Below are 20,621 nucleotides of genomic sequence, written 5' to 3' on the forward strand. Positions count from 1 at the left end.
ATAAAAAGGGCGTATCTATCCTTTTCTCATATATAGAAATTAATTTACAACAACACACAGGAGAGTGTTCCACGGAGAGCCAGAGTGACTGAAATAAAAACTCAAAAACACACACCAGAACCATCCCGTTCTTGCCTCCAAAGTGAATGCAGCCGAGAGAAATTACAATAATTCCTTGAAGAAGAAACTTCAAGGAATTACTCGGCCTCATCTGTGGTGGACCAAATTGGCATCATCTATCTTTGGGTCATGTTTGTCGTCCATTCCACCACTACTAACAGATGATTGTAAATTGGTTACTGGTGCTAGGGAAGAGACTGAACTGCTTAATCGGGCTTTTGAAGCTTAGCAATTAGCTGAGGATGTACCTCTCCCAGATACTTGTCATCCTGAATTTATTCTTACAAAATCAGCATTTTACTCTGGGGACATTAAGAAAATTCTTGATAATCTTGATAGCTGGGACGGAGAAGATCCGGATGGTTTCTTCCCCTTGTTTTTTAAAAGGTTTCTAATGTGTTGTATAAAAAGGTTTCTAATGGTTTGTCTCCCAATATTAGTAGATTCTACAGATTTTTATGCGAACGTTGTATTTTGCGGATGAGCACAAACTTAGTAATACAATACCTATTACAAAGAATGACACTGCAGACTGCAGTAACTGGCCAATTAATACTCTCCCTGTGTGTTGTCCAAAGTTGCTGAAAAACTTACTTTTAAGCCACTATGTAAGTATGTGGAATCTAAAGGATTTTTAGTAGTGCCATCTTTCGATTTTGTAATTCGCAAATTTATAAACTTCAGAATCTTGGAGTGAGTGGACATGTTTTAGGATTACTTCAAGATATCCATAGGCAGGCCTAAAGGTAAGCAGCAGTGACTAACTGTTGATGGGATCTTGAACGAAAGACCTGAGTGTCTGAAGTTCCACACAGCAGGTTTCTTGGTCCTCTGTTATTTTTAGTGTATACAAGTGATATAGTTGTTGGCCGAGAAAAGAAGATTGTTCAGTAATGCGATGATGCAACACTTGTAGGTATAATAGTCTCCACTTACGAGAAATGAAGCCGCCCTCACCCTCAGGCGAGGCATGGACACCGGATCAGGAAATGGTGCCATTAGTGGGGTATGTATGAGGCTGAACTCCAGTAAAACACTCTTGATTAACAGATCTCTTACAGATTTTCCACCCAATCCTCCTCTTCAGGTGGATGGAACTTTGCTGAATTAATCTGAAGCTTTAACTTTCCAGGTGTAACTTTGACTCACATATTCCTTTTGAGGAACATCTAATGAAAATTTCAGCTCGAAAGTTAGGAATTGTCCGTAAGGCCTCAGATGTTGATCACTCTCATAGGGGGGTAGCGCCATCAGTGCACTTCATGCGATGCACTTTAGGCATTACTGAAGGGTCTTTGCAGTGTCCCTTCGGCCCCTATAGCTGCAACCCCGTTCTTTCCTTTTTCTGTCTACCCCCGTTCAAATTCTCTTTCTTTCATCTTACTTTTCACCCTTTCCTCACAATTGTTTCGCATGCAACTGCGAGGTTTTCCTCATGTTACACCTTTCATATTTTTTTACTGTTAGCTTCCATTTCAGTGTTGAATGATCTCATGGGTCCCAGCGCTTGGCCGTTTGGCTAAAATTCTATACTGATAAGTGATAAAATCAGTACAATTCGTTTTAGGTCATTTGTTGAATTGAATATAGAATTTATTCCAAAGGCCAAGCACTGGGACCTTTGAGGTCATTCGGTGCTAGAAAGGACATTGAGAATAGATAGGTTTGAAAGGTGTAACAGGAGGAAAATCTTGCAAGAGAGATTACATGAACGGAGGTACAGTAGGAGAACGGAAGTGGTTGCAGCTAGGGGTCGAAGGCACGCTTTAAAGAACCTTAGGTAATGCCTAACAGTGATGCGGTGCACTGATGGCACTACCTCCTGATGTGGTTAGGTTATTTGTGCATCCTGTACTAGAATACTGTTCTCTGGTGTGGATGTCTGCTTATGCCAGAGATTTATCCTTTTAGATAGAGAGGTTCGTGGTGGTAGATTTCTGTTTCCTAAAATTAGTAGTTATAACTTGAACCATTGACAATTGGTCTCTTGTTTGTCAGGTTTTCTTAAATTGTATTTTAAGAGATCTTTCTCATTCACAATTGATCCCTTCTTCCTGCCGAGAGCAACCAGATTCGCTGAACAGCGGCATCAATACATCTGCAGTAAATGCGCCTCACTGTCGAACTTCTCACTTCTCAATTCCAGAGGTTTTCTACTCCTCACGCCGTTGGACTGTGAAACAGTCCCCCTGAGAATGTCCTGCATTTGTAACTCCAGAAATTCAAGTAAAGATGCAATGCACTACTATCATAATACCATTCTTGTAATGGAATAATTTACATATATATTTTTTCTATTAATTTATTTTTCTCTTTTAATAAGTGCTCTCTACTTTCATATTTCCAATTACCTTCTTTTATTTTCTAATGAATATCATATTCTTTGGAAGCTTGAATTTCAGCTTAATGGCCCCTGTGGGCTTGGTTCATATAAATATGGTTCATCTTATGAATAATAATAATATCATGCAAACTTCCTGCCTAAATTCCCTAATAATATCATCATGGAAACTTCCTGCCTAAATTCCCTTCTGGTCTAAGTTGTATTATAATAATATAATGGAAACTTCCTGCCTAAATTCCCTTCTGGTCCAAGTTGTCACCTGTGCCTCTGCTTCTAATAGTTACAGTATTCTTGTCGTTTGAATTACCATTTCAACATACAACATCATTTCTAAATAGTTGCTAGAGATTGATTCCCAGGGAATTTGATTCCTCATCAGAAATAGCCAAACAAGGACTACAGGCAGTCCCTGGGTTACAATGGGGGTTCTGTTTTTGAGACGCGTCGTAAGCTGGAACATCATAAAAAATCCTAAGAAAACCTTACTTTTAATGTTTTGGGTGCATTAAAACCTATGTAAACTGCATTCTTATAGGATTTTTCATCAAAAAAAACCTTCAAATATTTATTATTTTGCACTTTTGGAGACCTATTTCTTCTGCCAGATTGGTGTTGTAAGCGTTGTAACCTGGAACATGCGTTGTAAACCTGGAAATAATTTCTGATAAATATAATTGAAAAGCATTGTAACCTCAGAACGTCGTAAGCCGGGGACTGCCTGCATAGTGAACATCTTTATTCCTTAGGGGCGTTTCAGCTTCAATAACAGAACATAAAATTATATAGTACATACTAGTACAGTAGCTACAATCCAAAGGGAGTTCACACAAGAAAAATAAAATGGTTATAAACTACATTACCATCAATAAAAACACACTACTCAGAGAAAATATAATGACTTAAAAAATAATACAATTCAGTGAATTACAATAGTCATAACAACTAAGTCAAATAAAAACAAAACTAAAAAAACCATGAAAAATCTCAGAAATAAAATGAAACTAGTCTAAGAAGTATTCATAAAATCAAATACAAAAGGCAAGACAGACAAAAAAGAAAAAAAAAATTGCACTATAGATAAATTAACCCGTAGACTGTAAAGTGAAAGTCTGTTTTCAGTCTGTGAATAATGAAAGCAGTAGATGCAGTCAAGACTTATGTATACCCTATTTAAAAATTTTAGACTCGTGTAGTGTCAGTTAAAGGACTTTAGACTAGAATATACTACTAGTAGTACCTATATAGTATACTGTTGTGCAATTTATTATTTTCTTTTTTATTGCTTTTTGTTTGGTTTATAGATATTTCTAGACCTATGTTTTATTTTATTTCTGTGAATTCATATCATTTTCACCGAGTTTTAATATTGCAATTCATTGACTTGTATCCGCTAGCCATGGTGTATTTTCTGAGTCATGTGTTTTCATTGATGGTAACGTAGTTTATAAGAAAATTCATCTTGCTGTGATTGTTCCTGTTGTTGTGTACACCTTTGGGTGTAGCACGTGTGGCCCACTTCTACAGTACAAGGTACTGAATGTCCTTTGCGCTGTTCTTTTCCTCTTCCCACTTGGCTATGTCACCCCTAAAACTTTACCTTCCTCTAAGCTTGATCAGTTTCATGGACAGATACATTGGGAAATCCCCCTAATAGTCTCAATTTGTGCCACGATTGTCATGTTCAACTATCTTATAGAAGCTAAGATATAATCTGATTTTCATTCCCTTTCTTATATTCTCATGCGACGATAAATTCTGATAGAACTGAGTTATTGTATTGAGTGAGAGGGATAAAAGCTAAGGGTTAAATGAATTCTAAAGGAACACCCACAGCTCTGGGTAAGAAAAAGGGATTTTGGTATCATAGCAATATTTTACTAGAAATAGTGCTAAAGAGGACACATTTCACGGAGCGACACGGCTGAGCCCAGAAATCATATCTAAAGGTACTGCTTCCTTATGTGACAATAAGAACAATATGCTTTAGAGTTGAGTGGGAGGGATACTAGTATAGTATCTCTTCAAATAAAAAACACTGTATCACAGATAACTTTATTTTAACACTAGTAAGACAACAATTTATTGAGAAAACATCAAAAACAATGAAGGTAGTATTAGAGAAGGAGCCTATTAAAGAAAAGACAGCAACCCAAAAACATCAAAGGAAAATGTTTAATAATGACAACCTGAAAGTGTATGATAAGTCTTAGTAAAAATTGTATTGTAAGGGATTCTGATTATATCAATGACTAGACTGCATTACATCAGGTACAATAATTTCAAAAGGGTAGTTCGGATCTTCATCAAGCATTGCAAGGAGTGAGTATAATGATACTTTCTTTGAACATTGCACTCTAGATAATATGTACTAGTAAATCAGTGCAGATCGATACGTCAAGAGTTAGCTAAAGGACACTCACTCTCAATTGTGATATGATCACTATTCATTGATTCTCACACACACAATATAATAGATTCTTAACATGAAAAATTCTTTACAAAAACTTATCTTTAAGACTTGGAAAAACATTCTTAAAATATTTTATGGAAATGGCTACTGCTAATGTTTATGACTTTTGTGCCTCTAATTTACTTCTTATAGCCGGATTGTCCTATAATTATACAAAAGAACAAAAGCTTTGCATACCTATCAACACAGCACAATTTTTTTGTGGCTACAGTTGTGGCAGTTTTTATTGTCAATACTATACATAAACTGTACTCTGCAATATAGGAATTAAAACGTCAAATGTAAAAAAACTGTGGTCCTAATTTCTATCCCAACATCAATTTGCATACTGTACATTGGGGAACAAACAGTCTAAATGCACAGACATTCATCTGAAATGAGAAAATACCCTACGAAGAATAAAATTTCACAAATGTTAATATGGGTTAACATTTTTCAATCTACTCTATTCATTCAAAAAGCTTGTGGTTTGTCACTACATAATTTGTGCTATTTCACTTTAGTACAAAGGAGTAATTAAGAGCTTTTTTTTTTTTAAACTAAAACAGACATGGGATGTAAAATGCACTCCAAAACTTTTATGATGAATTTTGCATATTGTCAGTCATATATTGCCATGGGTTAAATGCATTGGGACCATTATAAAAATGAAAGATTCACAATGTTAGAGTAGTAATGGATTCTCAAAACCCCTGACAATTCAGTGTTTGATAATCTAGCTATAGGTTTGCTAACTCTACCCAAGTTAAATTCTGATACCTTCTACCGGTACACATAAGCACTGTACAGTATTCTTAATTCAGACGACTGAATTTCACCTAATTAACACTTAATGATGTTAGCTATGAATAGGACCTATTACAGAGAAACAAGATTATGGAGAAACACATATGGCAGCCACCATTAATATGAAAGGCAGTCCCAAAATTTCTTTTATAAAAATGAGCAACAGTTACAGGGCAAATACAGATAAAAAACATAGGTAGTATAAAATACATACATGATTACGTACAATACAACACAGGAGTAAATTAGTCCCCTTTTGTGTACAATATATTCTTAAAGAAATGGTTATTTCTTTTACTTCTATAAAGGATATAAATTTTTCTTTATAAAACATAAGGCAATAAATAACATTTAAATTCAATTAACAAAGATTTCAAATAACCTGGCTGGTAAAAGAGATAATACAAGAAGGATCACATAAATGTACCCGCGGATACATCAACACAGTTATGACCACGTGCAAGGGATGTAAGTATCAAGCATAATTTTACAAAAGAAATAAAATATAAGGTAACTTTGAATTGATTTATAAATATTACCTACATTCTAGACACTTTATGCATAAGGTTACAAAATTCAAAATTTTACAAACAACTTCTAGACATTGTCTAGAAAGCACTTACTAGTGAGTGAAGCACCAAAGAATACAGTTATCCCTTATATGCATGGAAATATTCCATAGCACCCTTCATGCATGCGTAAATTCAAGCAAGACAGAGAATACTGGACCATACTGTACAGTACAGTACAATACAAATACATGTTCATATAACCCTTTTTTTTTTATTTAACCATTATAATTGAAAAAATAATTACCAAAATAAACTGAATTATTCATCTTTACAAAAATATTTTAAAAATTAAACTAGATACGTACTCACAATCCTCTTTTGTTCTTTTTTTGATAACTAATGGCAATAAGTTACAATGTCCATAAAACGTGGTGAAATGAAGTAAATATCACTGGCAGGTGTTGTCAAGAATGGTGTTGGGCTGAGTCTCCTCACAAGAATTTTCTTAATTGCATCATTACTCCCAAGGAGGCCTATAAAGTCGTTCAGACTTCACTTCAAAAAGGCTTTCTATGAGCACTGACTATTTCTGGTCTCAGTTCATTCACTTTAGATTTTATGTATCCTATCACACCTGCAATGATGAATGACTATCACCATTGCATGACATCCAGATCAGGTGTATAAAACCTTGGCATTCTAGATTACACTATACCAGTGTATTTGGTTGCAGCAATGAGGTAGTGTTGGGAAACAAAAACATACCTTGAATTTTCAAATTTAACAAATGCAGAATGGCTAAGTGCACTATCATCAGTAAAGCTTTAAAAGGGTAATCCTTTCTCAAGAATTTCTTGATTTTAGGGATGAATCAAAAGTGGGTCCACAACTTAACCAAAAGGGCAGTGTTATCTCAACATAAGTAAATGGCTCTCCACTTTAGTTCTTGAGGGCCCACAGAGGATTTTTAGCCCTGTATATAATTCTTAGCTGTTTCATGTGTCCTGTAACACTGCTGTATTGTATCATAAGGCTTTCTTTCCATACCTTGAATCACTTAGCCAGTTTGTAACTTTTTAGGTGTATATACTATTCAGTACCATCTTGTTGAACAATCCAATTTTGTGACAGCAGAAGACTTATTCTGGAAGGTACCATTTTTCTTCTACTATCACTTGAATAATGTGGGAAGTCTAGCAGTGACATCTTCATAGCAGATACAGGTTAGTATCCATTATAAGAATTTTATTTTTATATTCTGAAGCTGGTTTGGTATTACTTGATCCTGGGGTTGATTTTGAAAAGGGTACTTGCTTTTTAACATAACACATTTTCTTGTTTGATTTTTAATAAAATATAAATATTTTCCTCATCTTCCATTAATAGTTATCCCTGCACATAGACCAAAAGCCAAAAGAATTTTTCTTTTCACTAGTCCCATCATGGGTGAATTTTTCTTGTACATTCTGGTCAATTCATAAACTCGTTTTCTATTTTAAGTATTATGTTAAGAGTGTGTATTTTCCCTTTTTAAGAGGCTTTATGGGCTGTTGTGGGTTGGGAAGACTTGTCAGCATCACTACTTTTGTGCCTTTATCCATATTCTTGAATTTACAGAAAGGAACAATAAGCAAAGACAGGTAATATTGCAAGCAAGCTTTGATACACATTTGTACACTGTGAATGCTAACACATGGCTAATAATCACTCAAAGCACTGAGGCGTGGTAAAGCAGATGGGATCTTAGATGCAGATAGCTCCCATTGGCATATCACTGAATTTATGCATGGTGAATTAGCTTACAACATGGAAGTACTCTATTGCACAATAAGAAAGATTTCATATGCAGTACAGGATTTGTATATACGGTAACACTATATGTACATATATGTATATTTAGGCATACTGCTAGTATACAACTCATATGTGTGCAAAGTAAACATCATTAAGTTATTGAGCTTTGCTTTTAGTAAACAAAAAAATACTCATTAAAATTATCAGTAATCTCCCAACTTATTGAGCAAATTTCAGACACCTTTACTAAACAGACACTTTATTATGTTGGTTTTTATTAGACTACCTTTTTGAATTGATATATTTTGTGGATAAACCTCTTAAAACTGAATGATTCCATTTAGGGGGTAGTGTTTTCAGTCCACCTCATACGGTGTACTGTAGGCATTACTTAAGGGTGTTAGTGCTGTCCCTTCTGCCCTTGGCTGCATTCACCTTTTACCCTTTTACTTTACCTCCATTACTGGTTCCTTTCTTTAATCTTACTGCCCTACTTCTTTAATTATTATTCTTAGTGCAACTGTGGGGTTCTCTCCCAGTTCCACCTTTAGATTCTTAAACTTCAATTCCCTTATTTTCTGGATCTCTCTGTCTTGCTGTCTAACCTATCCAACTCCCTTCTTCATCGTCTTGAGTGCTGAATGGCTGAAAGTGTCACGGTGCTTGGTCTTGACAGCCTGAATTCATGAAATCAAATACACACAAAATTGAAATAAAAAGTGCAGTTTTGCTCAGGTTACTGATAACTAAGGAATAACTTGAATGTTCCAATGCAGCTATAGTATAGGTCTGATAAGCATGTGCCACTTATCAAATGCCATGCACCTAGAGCGTCTGGTAAGTTGAGAGGCTACCCTAAAACTTACACATTAAATATATTATTACATACACTACCAAAAAAATTAGTATACCAATTTGGTACAAATTACACTAATTATACAGCATACATTGACCACTGTAAGTTAAAATTTGATACAACTTCAAACTCCAGACTTCCGATAATAAATACGTACAGTATCATGATTAAAAGAATGAAATCATATACAACATTTATAAAGCAATAATCTGATCATTCAACTCATTTAATGACAAAATAAATTAATATTAAATAAGTTTACTATATATGTAATCACTGGTTATCATTTTCACATACACATTACAATCTAGGAACTCACAGCTACAGTATTATGCACATGTAAAGGCAGATAGTTTTAAACAGCCTACAGACTAGAATCACAGGTGCTGTGCAACATTTAAGGCTAAGATGGTACATCCAAGCAAGAATGAAATTTATTGATACATGCACTGTATTGCAACTTTACAAATGCTGTCGAGCTTTTAAGGATTTTCAAGTTTTTAAGCAGAAGCTGCCCACCATCACAGCAGTAAAAAAGAAAAGAAAATTTTTATGATAGATATATTTTCAAAAATTCTGCATCACCATACACAAAGTGTAATTAGCTAATACAGTAAAGTCACAACAGCCAACACTATAAAAATACAAATAGTCTGTCATTCCTATAGCATTTTTCTAATAAAGTTCTGCATTTATTCACAACACAAAGCATTACTTTCTAGTTTTTTTAACTGGACGGTTTTCATAGTACCATAGTAATAAAGCCTTGAAAGAAAGACTTGAAAACAAAAACAAGGACTTAAAGCAAGTTCACATTTGTACGGTAAATTCCAAACTGTTACCTTACATTTTATGGAATCCACAAAAAAACTGCAAATATAAAAAGATTCATTTGCATAAATATATTTTTATGATAAAACAAGGTTTTACATACACTTACCAAGCAATTACATAGCTGAAAGCTTTGTACCTCGGCAGTCAAAAATTCAAATTTTGCGGTGGCACTGCCATTGCTAGTGTAGGTGAACAGGACCCACCCATTTTCGGGATCATTAGGTACAAAATAGCATTGCCTTCCAATTCGTTTGCCATTATGTCCATCTGTAGGGAGGAGGGAGTACTTTAATTATGTAATTGCTTGGTAAGTACATATAGTATACGTAAAACGTTGTTTTGTCATAAAAATATAATTTTTTACATAACTGACTTAACCAAGCAATTACATAGCTGATTCTACATTAAAAGGTGGGAATCATGGACAAAAAACTTCAAAATATTACATATAGGAATGATAACAGACTTGGAAATAGACATTTTGCAAGCATTGTAACAATGCTTATTGTACCTTACCTGAAAGAGAGCCACTGTAGATGATTACTGCCTCTGGTTGGCACTCTCTTAACCTGTAGAAGGTATGGCAGTACGTACTGGCCAGGAAATGCCTCTACTTAGTGGGGACTTTGTAGCCATGGAAGGACACTGACGGATGGCAACAAATAAAATATTCCTTTTGCCCTGGGCGTAGACCAGGAAAAACAATGCTGTCACCTACAATGGATAAAAACCACCACCCCCAGTCCCCTATGCCTCCTCTCCCAAAACCATGCCAGCTACAGATAAAGACCCAAACATACTACAATTTTTGAATGTCGTTTCAACATAGTTGAGATAATATGAGGCAAACATCAACTTTGACCTCCTGAAAGTAGACTGAAGAATCGAGGCCGAAGACATACTGTAGCAAAAAGCTAATGATGTGGCGACTGCTCGAACCTCATGTTCCTTGACTCTTAAGAGTGGAAGAGTGTCCTCTTGAATTCGAGCATGAGCTTCATTAATAAGGCTTCTCAAGAAAAAAGAAAGAGCTTTCTTGGAAAGGGGTCATAAAGGGTCCTTCACAGAGCACCAAAGATGGTTTGATGGTCCTCTAATCTTTTCCGTCCTACTAAGGAAATATCTGAGAGCCCTCACAGGGCATGAGTCTCTCTTCTTCCTCAAGTCCAAGGATGCCCATTAAATTCTTCGTAATGAATGAATGAGACCAGGGATCAGCAGCGTTCTCATTCTTGGTGAGAAAAGACGAGAGAAAGGGAGCAGACTCCAACCTCTTGCTTAAATCTGATTCTTTCGTCCATCACTTGTATCTTGCTCATGCATTTAGCTGTGGCTAACATTACTAAAAATATTGTCTTCTCTTTCTTTCAGATTCTGGACAGATGTCGAGCTTAAAGGTCCAGACACAGAGGTCGAGAGCCACTTCCTTCAAAACCATGTCTAGGTTCCAGACCATTACATCAGATCTTTTCAGCTTAGAAGTATCAAAATATCTAATAAGGTTGCTTATACCCTGGTTAGAGGATAGATAGTCTTAAATGCTTGAAGACCGAACTAAGCATAGATATAAAGCCCCTGATTGTGGATGACAACAACTTCCTCGTATTCCTTATGAAAATATAAAAAAAGTCTGCCAGTTTACTTACAGTTGTCTCAGACAAGATGTGATTTTTGCTGCACCAGCTTCTGAAAATTGTCCATTTTGATCATCTAGCAATAGCCTCTGCAGCTTTCCGTGCAAAACCTTTCGCACTGACAAGGCTTCTGACAGTCTGAATCCTGTCAGGGCCAGAGTAGACAATCCTTGGTGGAATCTGAGGAAGTGGGGCTGTCTGATCAGCAGCCGTCTTTGTGGCAGGAGCCTCAGGAAGTCCACGAGAAGTTGTGGCAAGTCTGGGAACCATTCTTTCCTGGGCCAGAATGGAGTTACTAGAGTCATGGAGATGTTCAGGTGTTTATCACTTCCCAGATTAAGCCAAAAGCTGAAAAAGCATAAATGTCGAGACCAATCCAGTCCATCAACATCGCGTCTGTTGTCCAAGCTAAGGGATCTGGAGCAGGGGAGCAAAAGAGAGGAAGGCGATTGTTCCTCGATGTAGCGAGATCTATTGAAGGTTTTCCCCCATATCATCCATAGGTTTAGGCATAATTTTGCATCCAGAGTCCACTCCATTGGAAGAACTTGCGGAGAGTGACTTAATTCATCCACTAGAACATTCATTCTCCCCTGAACAAAACAAGGAATGAGTTTTACCCAGTTCTGTTACGCCAAGAGGAGGAGATACGTACCTAGCTACCTCGTAGATGGAAAAGAAGTGAGTGCCTCCTTGTTTCCATACGTACAACAGAGCTGTAGTGTTGTCTGAATAAACCGCTATTTTTTCTGAGACTAGATAAGAAAACACCTGAAGGCCCAGGAAAATCTCCATCAGTTCCTTGATGATGATGTGAAAAGAATGTTGATCCAATGTCTACTTCCCTGATACTTTCCGATCCCCAACAGAGCTCCCTAAGCTAGATTTGTAAAACTCTAGGTTGGGGTTCAGGGGAAGGAGGGAAATTCCTTCTTGCAGTTTTTCTTTCGATGGCCACCAATGGAGATCTTTTATCTTCAATGTTATCGGGAAGACCACGGAGTCTGACTGGGTCTTCCGACACCAGTTCGCTCTAAGGAAAAATTGTAGGGGCCTCATGTGAAGTCTGCCCAATTTCACAAATTGCTCCACTGAGGCCAGGGTCCCCAACAACCTCATCCACTGAAGAGTTGAGCAGGTTAGGTTGAAAGGGCTATGAACACTCGATCTATTTGGAGACAAGACCCGACTCTTTTCTGTGAGAGAAAAACTCAAAAAGCTTGAGTGTCCAGATTCATTCCGTAATACAGAATCTGTTGAGAAGGAATCATCTGTGACTTTTGAGCATTTATTAAAATGGTCAACTGTTAAGTTAAGGAAAGAGTCTTCTTCAAGTCTGCCACGCACTGTTGCTCCTTGGCGGAGTAACAGTGCACGGCGGACTTGAAGAAGACTTTGCTGAACTCAATAGGGGTGCAAAGGGCAGCAAACTCATTTTACTTGATTTGATAGAAGTCTTCTTGGCTGGTCTTGAGGATTGAGGAAGGTCGTACATTGGATTGAGGTCTGGTATGAGGTTTGGATTGTCCCCCCACAAAAATGGCTGTGGCTGCAAAGGAGAGAAAGACTTGCCACTAGAAGCAGAAGTCTCTTTCAGGCATTTTGTTAATTGGGTAGCAGATCACGAATCAGTCTTCTGCAAAGCCGAAAGGACTTCCTTAACTATCTCCTGCAGGAAGAGATGAGCCTTATCCAGTGGGGACAATGAGGGGCAACTTCTGTGTAACCATAACTCCTATGGTGGTAAAGGAGCACCACAATTCTCGCTTCTTGAGAATGCCCAACGAGAAGAGACAAGCTAATTCGACTGAACCACCTCTAACTGCCTTATCCGCGCAGGACAAAACACCCAACCAGTCTGCAGCGAAGTCTTCAGCAAGGGCAGGACAGTCTTCAATCTTTCTTGCCAGAGCTCCCACTGTCCAATCTAAAAAGCTAAAATTCTCCAAACTTTCAATAAATTCCTGACCAGGTGATCCAACTCCGGTGACAAAAACATATAAAAGCAGACTATCAAGAAGCGATGACCAAACAAGAGAAGTCTCCTTGGGAGGAGGCAGACACTCTCATGGAAGGAGCTTCTCCGATGGCATAAAAGCAGTACAGTGGACCTCTCCGGATTCGCGGACTCATGCACCCACGGATTTCTCTCAGGAACATTTCTCCCCATTATTCAGAGAAAATTCACCTATTCGCAGTATTTTTCTGAGAAATATCCAGAAATTCCTGGTTTTTTATCAATTTCATAATAAAATGCCCTTTTTGTGATAAAACTATTAAAAAACATATACTAGTATAAAATTTTTGGGATTTTTTTTTAGTTTTAGCTAACAAAATAGGCTGTTTTCAGCATTTTTATAGGGGTTCCAATTATTCGCAGATTCTAACTATTTGCAGGGGGTTCTGGTACACATCCCCCTGGAATATGGGGGGACCACTGTATATCCTCTTAAAGAGCTTGGATGGAGGAAAAAAAAAAAGAAAATGCCTTCCCTATTTCCCTCTTGGCCGCTAGAGAACTCGGAGGGGCGGGTTAGAAAAATCCGGAAAATTGGCGAGAAAGAAGTGAAGAAGATTCGCAAAAGCAGACGATGGGACTGAGTCTTGTTTGGCTTCTTCTTCATCAGACTAAATCAGTGAAAAGGAAGTCTCTTTATTCTTGGGGACAGAGGCTATCGTATTTAAAACTCCCATTAAGTCTTGCAGTTGACAAAGAGGAGCGAAAGTTGGATCCTCTGAGCCAACATAGAAGGAAGAGGCGATAGTGGTGCTGAAAACCCCACAGTTGGTGCATTTTGGCATCAAAACTAGGAGCTCAAAAGAGCCGAGAGACTCTGGGCTGTCCCATAACAACCAACAAGAATGAACTAAAGGAACATCAGGAGTTAGAGCCATAAACCTTACAAGAGGGTTTGAGACTAAAAATACCCTCTCTATGCCTCCTGACAGGAGGAGAGGTGTCGGCTGCAGAATTCCTCTTCAGAAGTCATGAGGGAACACTGTGCCAATGGCACCTATTGTCAGGAGACAACACATCAGTGTCCAAAGATGCAGCACTGTCCAAGATGCCTTTCCAACGGCTCTCTGTCACAGCCTGGGAGCGAACAACAGGCTTGAAGGAGGGGTGACTGCCTGTGGCCACACCCCACCAGCCTCCCTTGGACCTCCAAAATGTCTTCTCCCCGGTGCAGGGGAGCAGGACAGTGACCTTTGTCTAGAGCTGGTGAGATGGACAGGCCACCTCCTCAGGCACTACACACACTTTTCAGTGCACTTTTACTCATCATCTCGTCAACAAAAGCTCTGAAAGATAAACTAATTCCATGAAAGAATTAGCTGAAAAACCAAACTTTCTATTGAACCTAGATTCAAGGCTGGCAATGGCATTAGGATCTCAAGTATGGGAACCTGGTAGGAGTCTGTGGTAGAGATGAAGGAGGGCTAAGAATGGGAGAAACAGGAGGAGCAGGAGAGAAAGAAATAGCACTATCCTCTACCTCTGCTGGTAGAGGAATAACCTCTAGGCTAACTCTACTCTTGGCTCCAAGAGCCACCTTCCTCTTTCTATCCTTGTCTAATTTCTTTGAATGAGACCTGAAAATCTTCCATTGGTGTTCATCCCACCCTTGACATTCCAAGCATGTAAGATCTTTGGAACACTCCCACCCTCTACACTTAATACACTTAGTATGAGTATCAGTCAGTTTAAACAATCTAGACCTACACCCTTAAGTGCAATACTGAATCCCAGAAGAGTTAGGATCTGACATATTAATGGCAAAGTGATAAAGCTAAATACTTCACAAAAAATCCTGGAAAAAGAGCCAAAAGATGAAGCAAGGACTGCTACACAAACCACCAATGTTAATTGGGAGCTGGCAGAAAACAAATTTAGAAGGCTCTGCTATTTAATACCTTAACAATCCCGAAAGTAGGCGGGTCCAGTTCACCTACACTAGCAATGGCAGCGCCACCACAAAATTCGAATTTTGGACTGCCAAGGTAGTAGAAAGTTTTCAGCAATGTAATTGCTTGGTAAGTCACTTATGTAACAACATAATGTAGTTATTTGAGCATCTAGTCATCTTTTATGTTCCAAAGATGTATTTTTGTGGCCAGCTGCCAAAACCACACATGTAACTAGCCTCTCTGCAGACTCCACATTACAAATGCAACAACATGATGGCAGTGCAATATATATATATATGCAGTCACCACCTCATTTCTTGTGCACTGTGGGGGTGCTTGAGAGCTGGTGAGGTTTTGACTAAGTTAAAACAAGGCACAACTTTATTTTACGGGCAGTGGTGTATCATCATCTTTCTCTGCAAGTGTAATGGCATCAGTTGACACCTAATGCAGGTGCCAGCATTTAAGCTGCTTCTTCATCACTGATTTCCTCATGATTGCTAATTTTCTTGGGAAGTCTAATTTTTGATGGAACAATATGCTCTATTCTCAAAACAAAGAGAGCAAAAGTGAAAACAGAGTCAAGAACTTTGAAAAAAACAAAAGGGCTTTCATAACCCTTGAACTTCAAATCAGCCAGCAGATTACTTAAAGAATATGAACCAGATCCATTCAAAAGTTTCCTACTATGACTGTTGAAGGTAGTGTTAAAGATTATGTATCTTTCTTGAGGTAGTCTTGATTTTTTATATAACAAATATGGAATTTCATTTAATAATTCTAATATCACTGATAGGCCAACTTCCCTTACTCCATCTCGATAACCAACATGATCTTCTAAAACCAAAAACTTTGCTAGCAGTGCCACATATGCACCAGGAGGAACAGAATAAAACAATGGTAAGGGGTCACTAGTGGATAAGTAAGAACTTATTCCACCAGCATTACCTCCAACACTGTTTGAATTGACTGTTGTTAGGTAATATGGATCTCCCATGGGTGTAGAACTTGATGAGGATCCTTGACCTGATTCTAAGCCTCCACTTACACATTTTGCTTCTCTTAAAAATTTATATAAAACAAGACAGTCCATTATCCAGTGGTGCAAGTATCTAAAAAGTTTACAAAATGCAGAGGAAAACTGTTTGCACTGTGAAACTGTTGGACCATAGAGTATTATCTGATAAATATTTGATAAATACAACCTTATGAAATGTGAATTACCAAGGATAATAGGTTCTACCTTATCAATGGTTCTTATACATTCTGAGCAAATATCATTTATACAAGTCACTGGACTTGCTCGTAACTTTGTAACAATAAAACTCCATTCTTCAGCATCTATCATATCAATTACTGAGAAACCATATTTTTTACACTGCAGAACAGCCCAGTCAGGAAAATAAACTGAAGAGAATATCAAGCGTACATGTATAGACTTCAGAATGGAAAGACACTTAGTTAAATACAAGTTATGTACCATTAAACTATCCATCAGTAACTCTGAATCTGCTACTTCAACAGTGACATTACTAGGCCCCTCTTTCACTTCTTCCAATTCTATGGACCATAAAACACATGGTAAATTTTCAAATGACATGGACTGTTCTAGGTGTTTGAAATCTCTGGTAAGAACAAAACCTTGGGTAACATTTGATTTTAAGAGTGGAGCATTATAGATTTCCACTATTGCTCTGTGGGTATTTATCATTTTATCTCCCAAGAGCTTTACTACATCATCACTACTACTGCACTGACAGGTAAGGTATAACCTAAATAGCCCAGCAAGTGTTTTAGATATTAGTTTAGAGAATTTTGTTGAAAAAAAACTTTCAGCTGAACTAGTTAATATTTCTCCTAAGGCTTCAAAATTGTGAAGTGGATATACCTGCACACCATTTTCAAAAACCTGTCTTTGAATGGTACTTAGCATATATCTCTTTAAGTAAGAAACTATTTGCAACATTCTCTGCCTTCTAACAGTTTGGGAAGTTGAGTTACGTAGTGACACATGATGGTCTAGGGAACGTAAAAGGGACCTCAATAATAATAAAGTTCGTTTACTTCCATCCCCACGTACTTTTGACTGATCCAAGATGCCCTTCGTTACCATGGCTAAGAGTGGATCACCAATGGTTAAGGATGACAAGAGCTCAATTCCATCTTGGGTAATGATGACACTTCCACTTCTCTCCATTAAAACTGACCTCCCATGAGGACCAAGGGCATTCTCCATGATGGATGCTAAGCCACCACACTGGACAACCAAATTTGATATATTTAAGGCTTTCTGGGATTGGCTCATCATGACCTGTGAGAAAGTAAGAATTTTACTTGCTAAAAGATTCTTATAGCAGCCAATAAGAAAAATAAGTTTATAATTAAATACAGTATACCAGAAAACACAAATTCATTTAATGCCTCATTTTAATTAAGTAGTGTTAGAAATTCATGAAATTTTTACAACATATTAAATATAGCATTGTTATATTGAAATCAATCTTGAAGCAATAGCTATTTTATAACTCATTTTTGTAATCCAATAGCCAATATTTTGACTTAATGCATTAAGAAAAATAACAGTAATAAGGGTCTGGTTTTGTCAGTTTCAGCTTCGAAAAAAAAAATAAAGTGGTCCTCCAAAAAGTCAAACTCGCAGAGAAAACTATCAACATCCTGAAACCAGGTAACATAGCAGAGCCATTACAAATATTTAAGCTATTTTCTATATTGCTTATGCTTATGGCACCTTGGAAGGTAAATATTTAACTAAGGATTGAATATTTCTTTAAAAATCTAATTCTTTTCAAATTTAAAGGATGAGACAGTATTTCATGATACTATAACTAGGTTAGGGGCTATGTCAAAAACAGTTTCTTTTCATGCAAATGCAATGCTGCTCCTAGAAATAAGCTTGCATGTAATCTTGGATATTAATTCCAATAATCATTAAAATAGAAAGTTCTCAGTCCTTTCTTTTTCTTTCTTTCTTTGTATGGTGTTTTTACGTTGCATGGAACCAGTGGTTATTCAGCAACGGGACCAACGGCTTTACGTGACTTCCGAACCACGTCGAGAGTGAACTTCTATCACCAGAAATACACATCTCTCACTCCTCAATGGAATGGCTGAGAATCGAACTCGCGACCACCGAGGTGGGACACCAACACCATACTAACCACGCCCCTGAGGCGCTAGGAAGTTCTCATGAAATATATTCAATCAGCATACTGAATACCCTACATTTGTGGTTTACTCACATGTAAAGGTTAGGTGGCAGCTCTCTTGGAATATGTTAGATAGAAATGTTAGTACATACTGAGTAAAAAAAAGAATGCAAGATCTGAGCCAGTGCCTTCATAAATTAACAAAACTAAATAAAACAAAATTTACCCCTTTTCTCTCTTTGTCAAAATTAAACTTTCAGTGTTAATGCTAGCAGCTTCTCCTCTATTAAAATAATTGCCAGAGGATTAATATTGAACACAAGAGCAACCTAAAATTAATTTTATATTTGCGTTCTCTCAACTGTAACCCAATATGTTTGCAAGAGACTTAAAGCTATGCAAGTCAAGACAGAATGCATATTTTGTTCTAGACACCAGGAAAAAATCATCATAAGATTATAAGTAAGATAAGATGAAAAAAAATTATAAATTCAACTGATACAATGAAATTAATATACACAGGAAAAAGGAAGCAGTAGATTTTAGCTGACAAAGGGACCTACCTGAATCACAGGAATTGGATAGTTCTAGCTATTTAAGTGATCATAGTATGATAAAACAATTTCCTACCAGACACATGAATTATACATAGGTATTTGAAACCTTCTTAAATTGAGTTGGATTCATATTTGATAGTTCTTTTGAGTTCTTTACACTTCAGAATCCTAAAGCAGGGAATACAGTGGGAGCATGCAAACATATACTAGGTAGGTAGCTACTACCTAAAACCAAATTGGGCAAATGCCCACACTCCCATGCACAAAGTATAAGGCTAACTCTAGACTACCTTAAATGACACGGACTAATCCTTCGTTACTTTGCAACCTCATACCATGGACAAAATACAGCCTAGGACTCAATACTATTCTAGCTAAATACCTATTGGCTATTGGCAAAAGTGGAAGAGTTTGTATAGCTACTACTAGCCTATACATGACGGACGCGGCCAGTTGACACTAAAATCAGGTCAGGGATAGTACATCCTAACCTAACAATCTCTCAACATAAACTTAAACCAGGGCACCGTGCATTGGCCTGGCCAGTCGCCCTCCCTGGGTATCCCCAACGTGACGGCATGCTTGTCAGAGCAACAAGGGCACAGCTAGGTATTCTGCATTAAGTCTACGTCTACCTTGTGGTCATTCTACCTAAGCGACGCCAGTTTTAATAGCTAGGTAGCCATAAATCAATCCTTAAGCCTAACCTCGTCTTCCACACCTCTATCGCTTCAAATGGGCAAATTACTTAAAACCTTAGATATTTATTTACTATTACCTACCGGCCTATAGCCTAGCGGGGATGATCCCATTATTTTTTTCATTATAACAACATTTTATCCGTCAGTATAACTGTTTCTAAGGTACTTACCCATGATTATACTAACATAACTGAAGTTAAAGCTACCATAGCCTATTCTCTGTTTACAAACTACTGTCACATTCCTTAGGAGCACTTATCCACCAGTTTTTCGGAACCTTTCTGTCTTTTACAACGTTTGAATAATTGCAATTACATAATGCATTTCAGTGCAGTATCCAAGCGATAAACTTACACCCCTGAAAATCTGAAGTAAATGCGTAGTTTTATCTTTGAAAATCTTTTTACTGTCGTTTTCATCAAATTCACCTTTGTGTTCAGTCTTTATAACACATGAATGAAAGCAGTATTTTACAGAAACTTCACCGTTTGTCCTCTAAACCTCAGTGCAGCTTTGTTATTTTTGCCATAGTGATTTAAGATTAGTAGTAATGATGTATAGGTAACAAATGCATTATTAATTTTATCTTTGAAAATCATTTTACTGTCGTTTTCATCAAATTAGCTTTTGTGTTCAGTCTTTATAGCACATGAATGAAAGCAGTAATTTTACAGAAACTTCATCGTTTATCCTCAATACCTCAATGCAGCTTTGTTATTTTTGCCATAGTGATTTAAGATTAGTAGTAATGATGTATAGGTAACAAATGCATTATTAACTTCTTCTCATTCAATCAGATGAATGCCTGAATTAAAATACAAAATCGTTGTTCCATGCAGCTCTATCAGTCAGTAAAGAAAGGGTTTTATTATTATTATTATTATTATTATTATTATTATTATTATTATTATTATTATTATTATTATTATTATTATTA

The 20,621-nt window shown here is 37.1% G+C and overlaps 1 protein-coding gene across 1 annotated transcript; it reads right to left on the reverse strand.

The window, feature by feature from the left end:
- Nucleotides 1-9,369: 9,369 nt before the first annotated feature.
- LOC135213620 (uncharacterized) lies at nt 9,370-19,968 on the reverse strand. The gene is made up of 2 exons (XM_064247647.1): nt 19,855-19,968; nt 9,370-17,570 (listed from the first exon to the last, which is right to left on the reverse strand). Exon 2 carries the CDS (start codon nt 17,565-17,567, stop codon nt 15,723-15,725), a length of 1,845 nt encoding a protein of 614 aa, XP_064103717.1. The 5' UTR covers nt 17,568-17,570; nt 19,855-19,968; the 3' UTR covers nt 9,370-15,722.
- Between the last annotated feature and the right edge of the window lie 653 nt (nt 19,969-20,621).

Source organism: Macrobrachium nipponense, chromosome 43, assembly GCF_015104395.2.
Source record: "Macrobrachium nipponense isolate FS-2020 chromosome 43, ASM1510439v2, whole genome shotgun sequence".
Taxonomy (NCBI): domain Eukaryota; kingdom Metazoa; phylum Arthropoda; class Malacostraca; order Decapoda; family Palaemonidae; genus Macrobrachium; species Macrobrachium nipponense.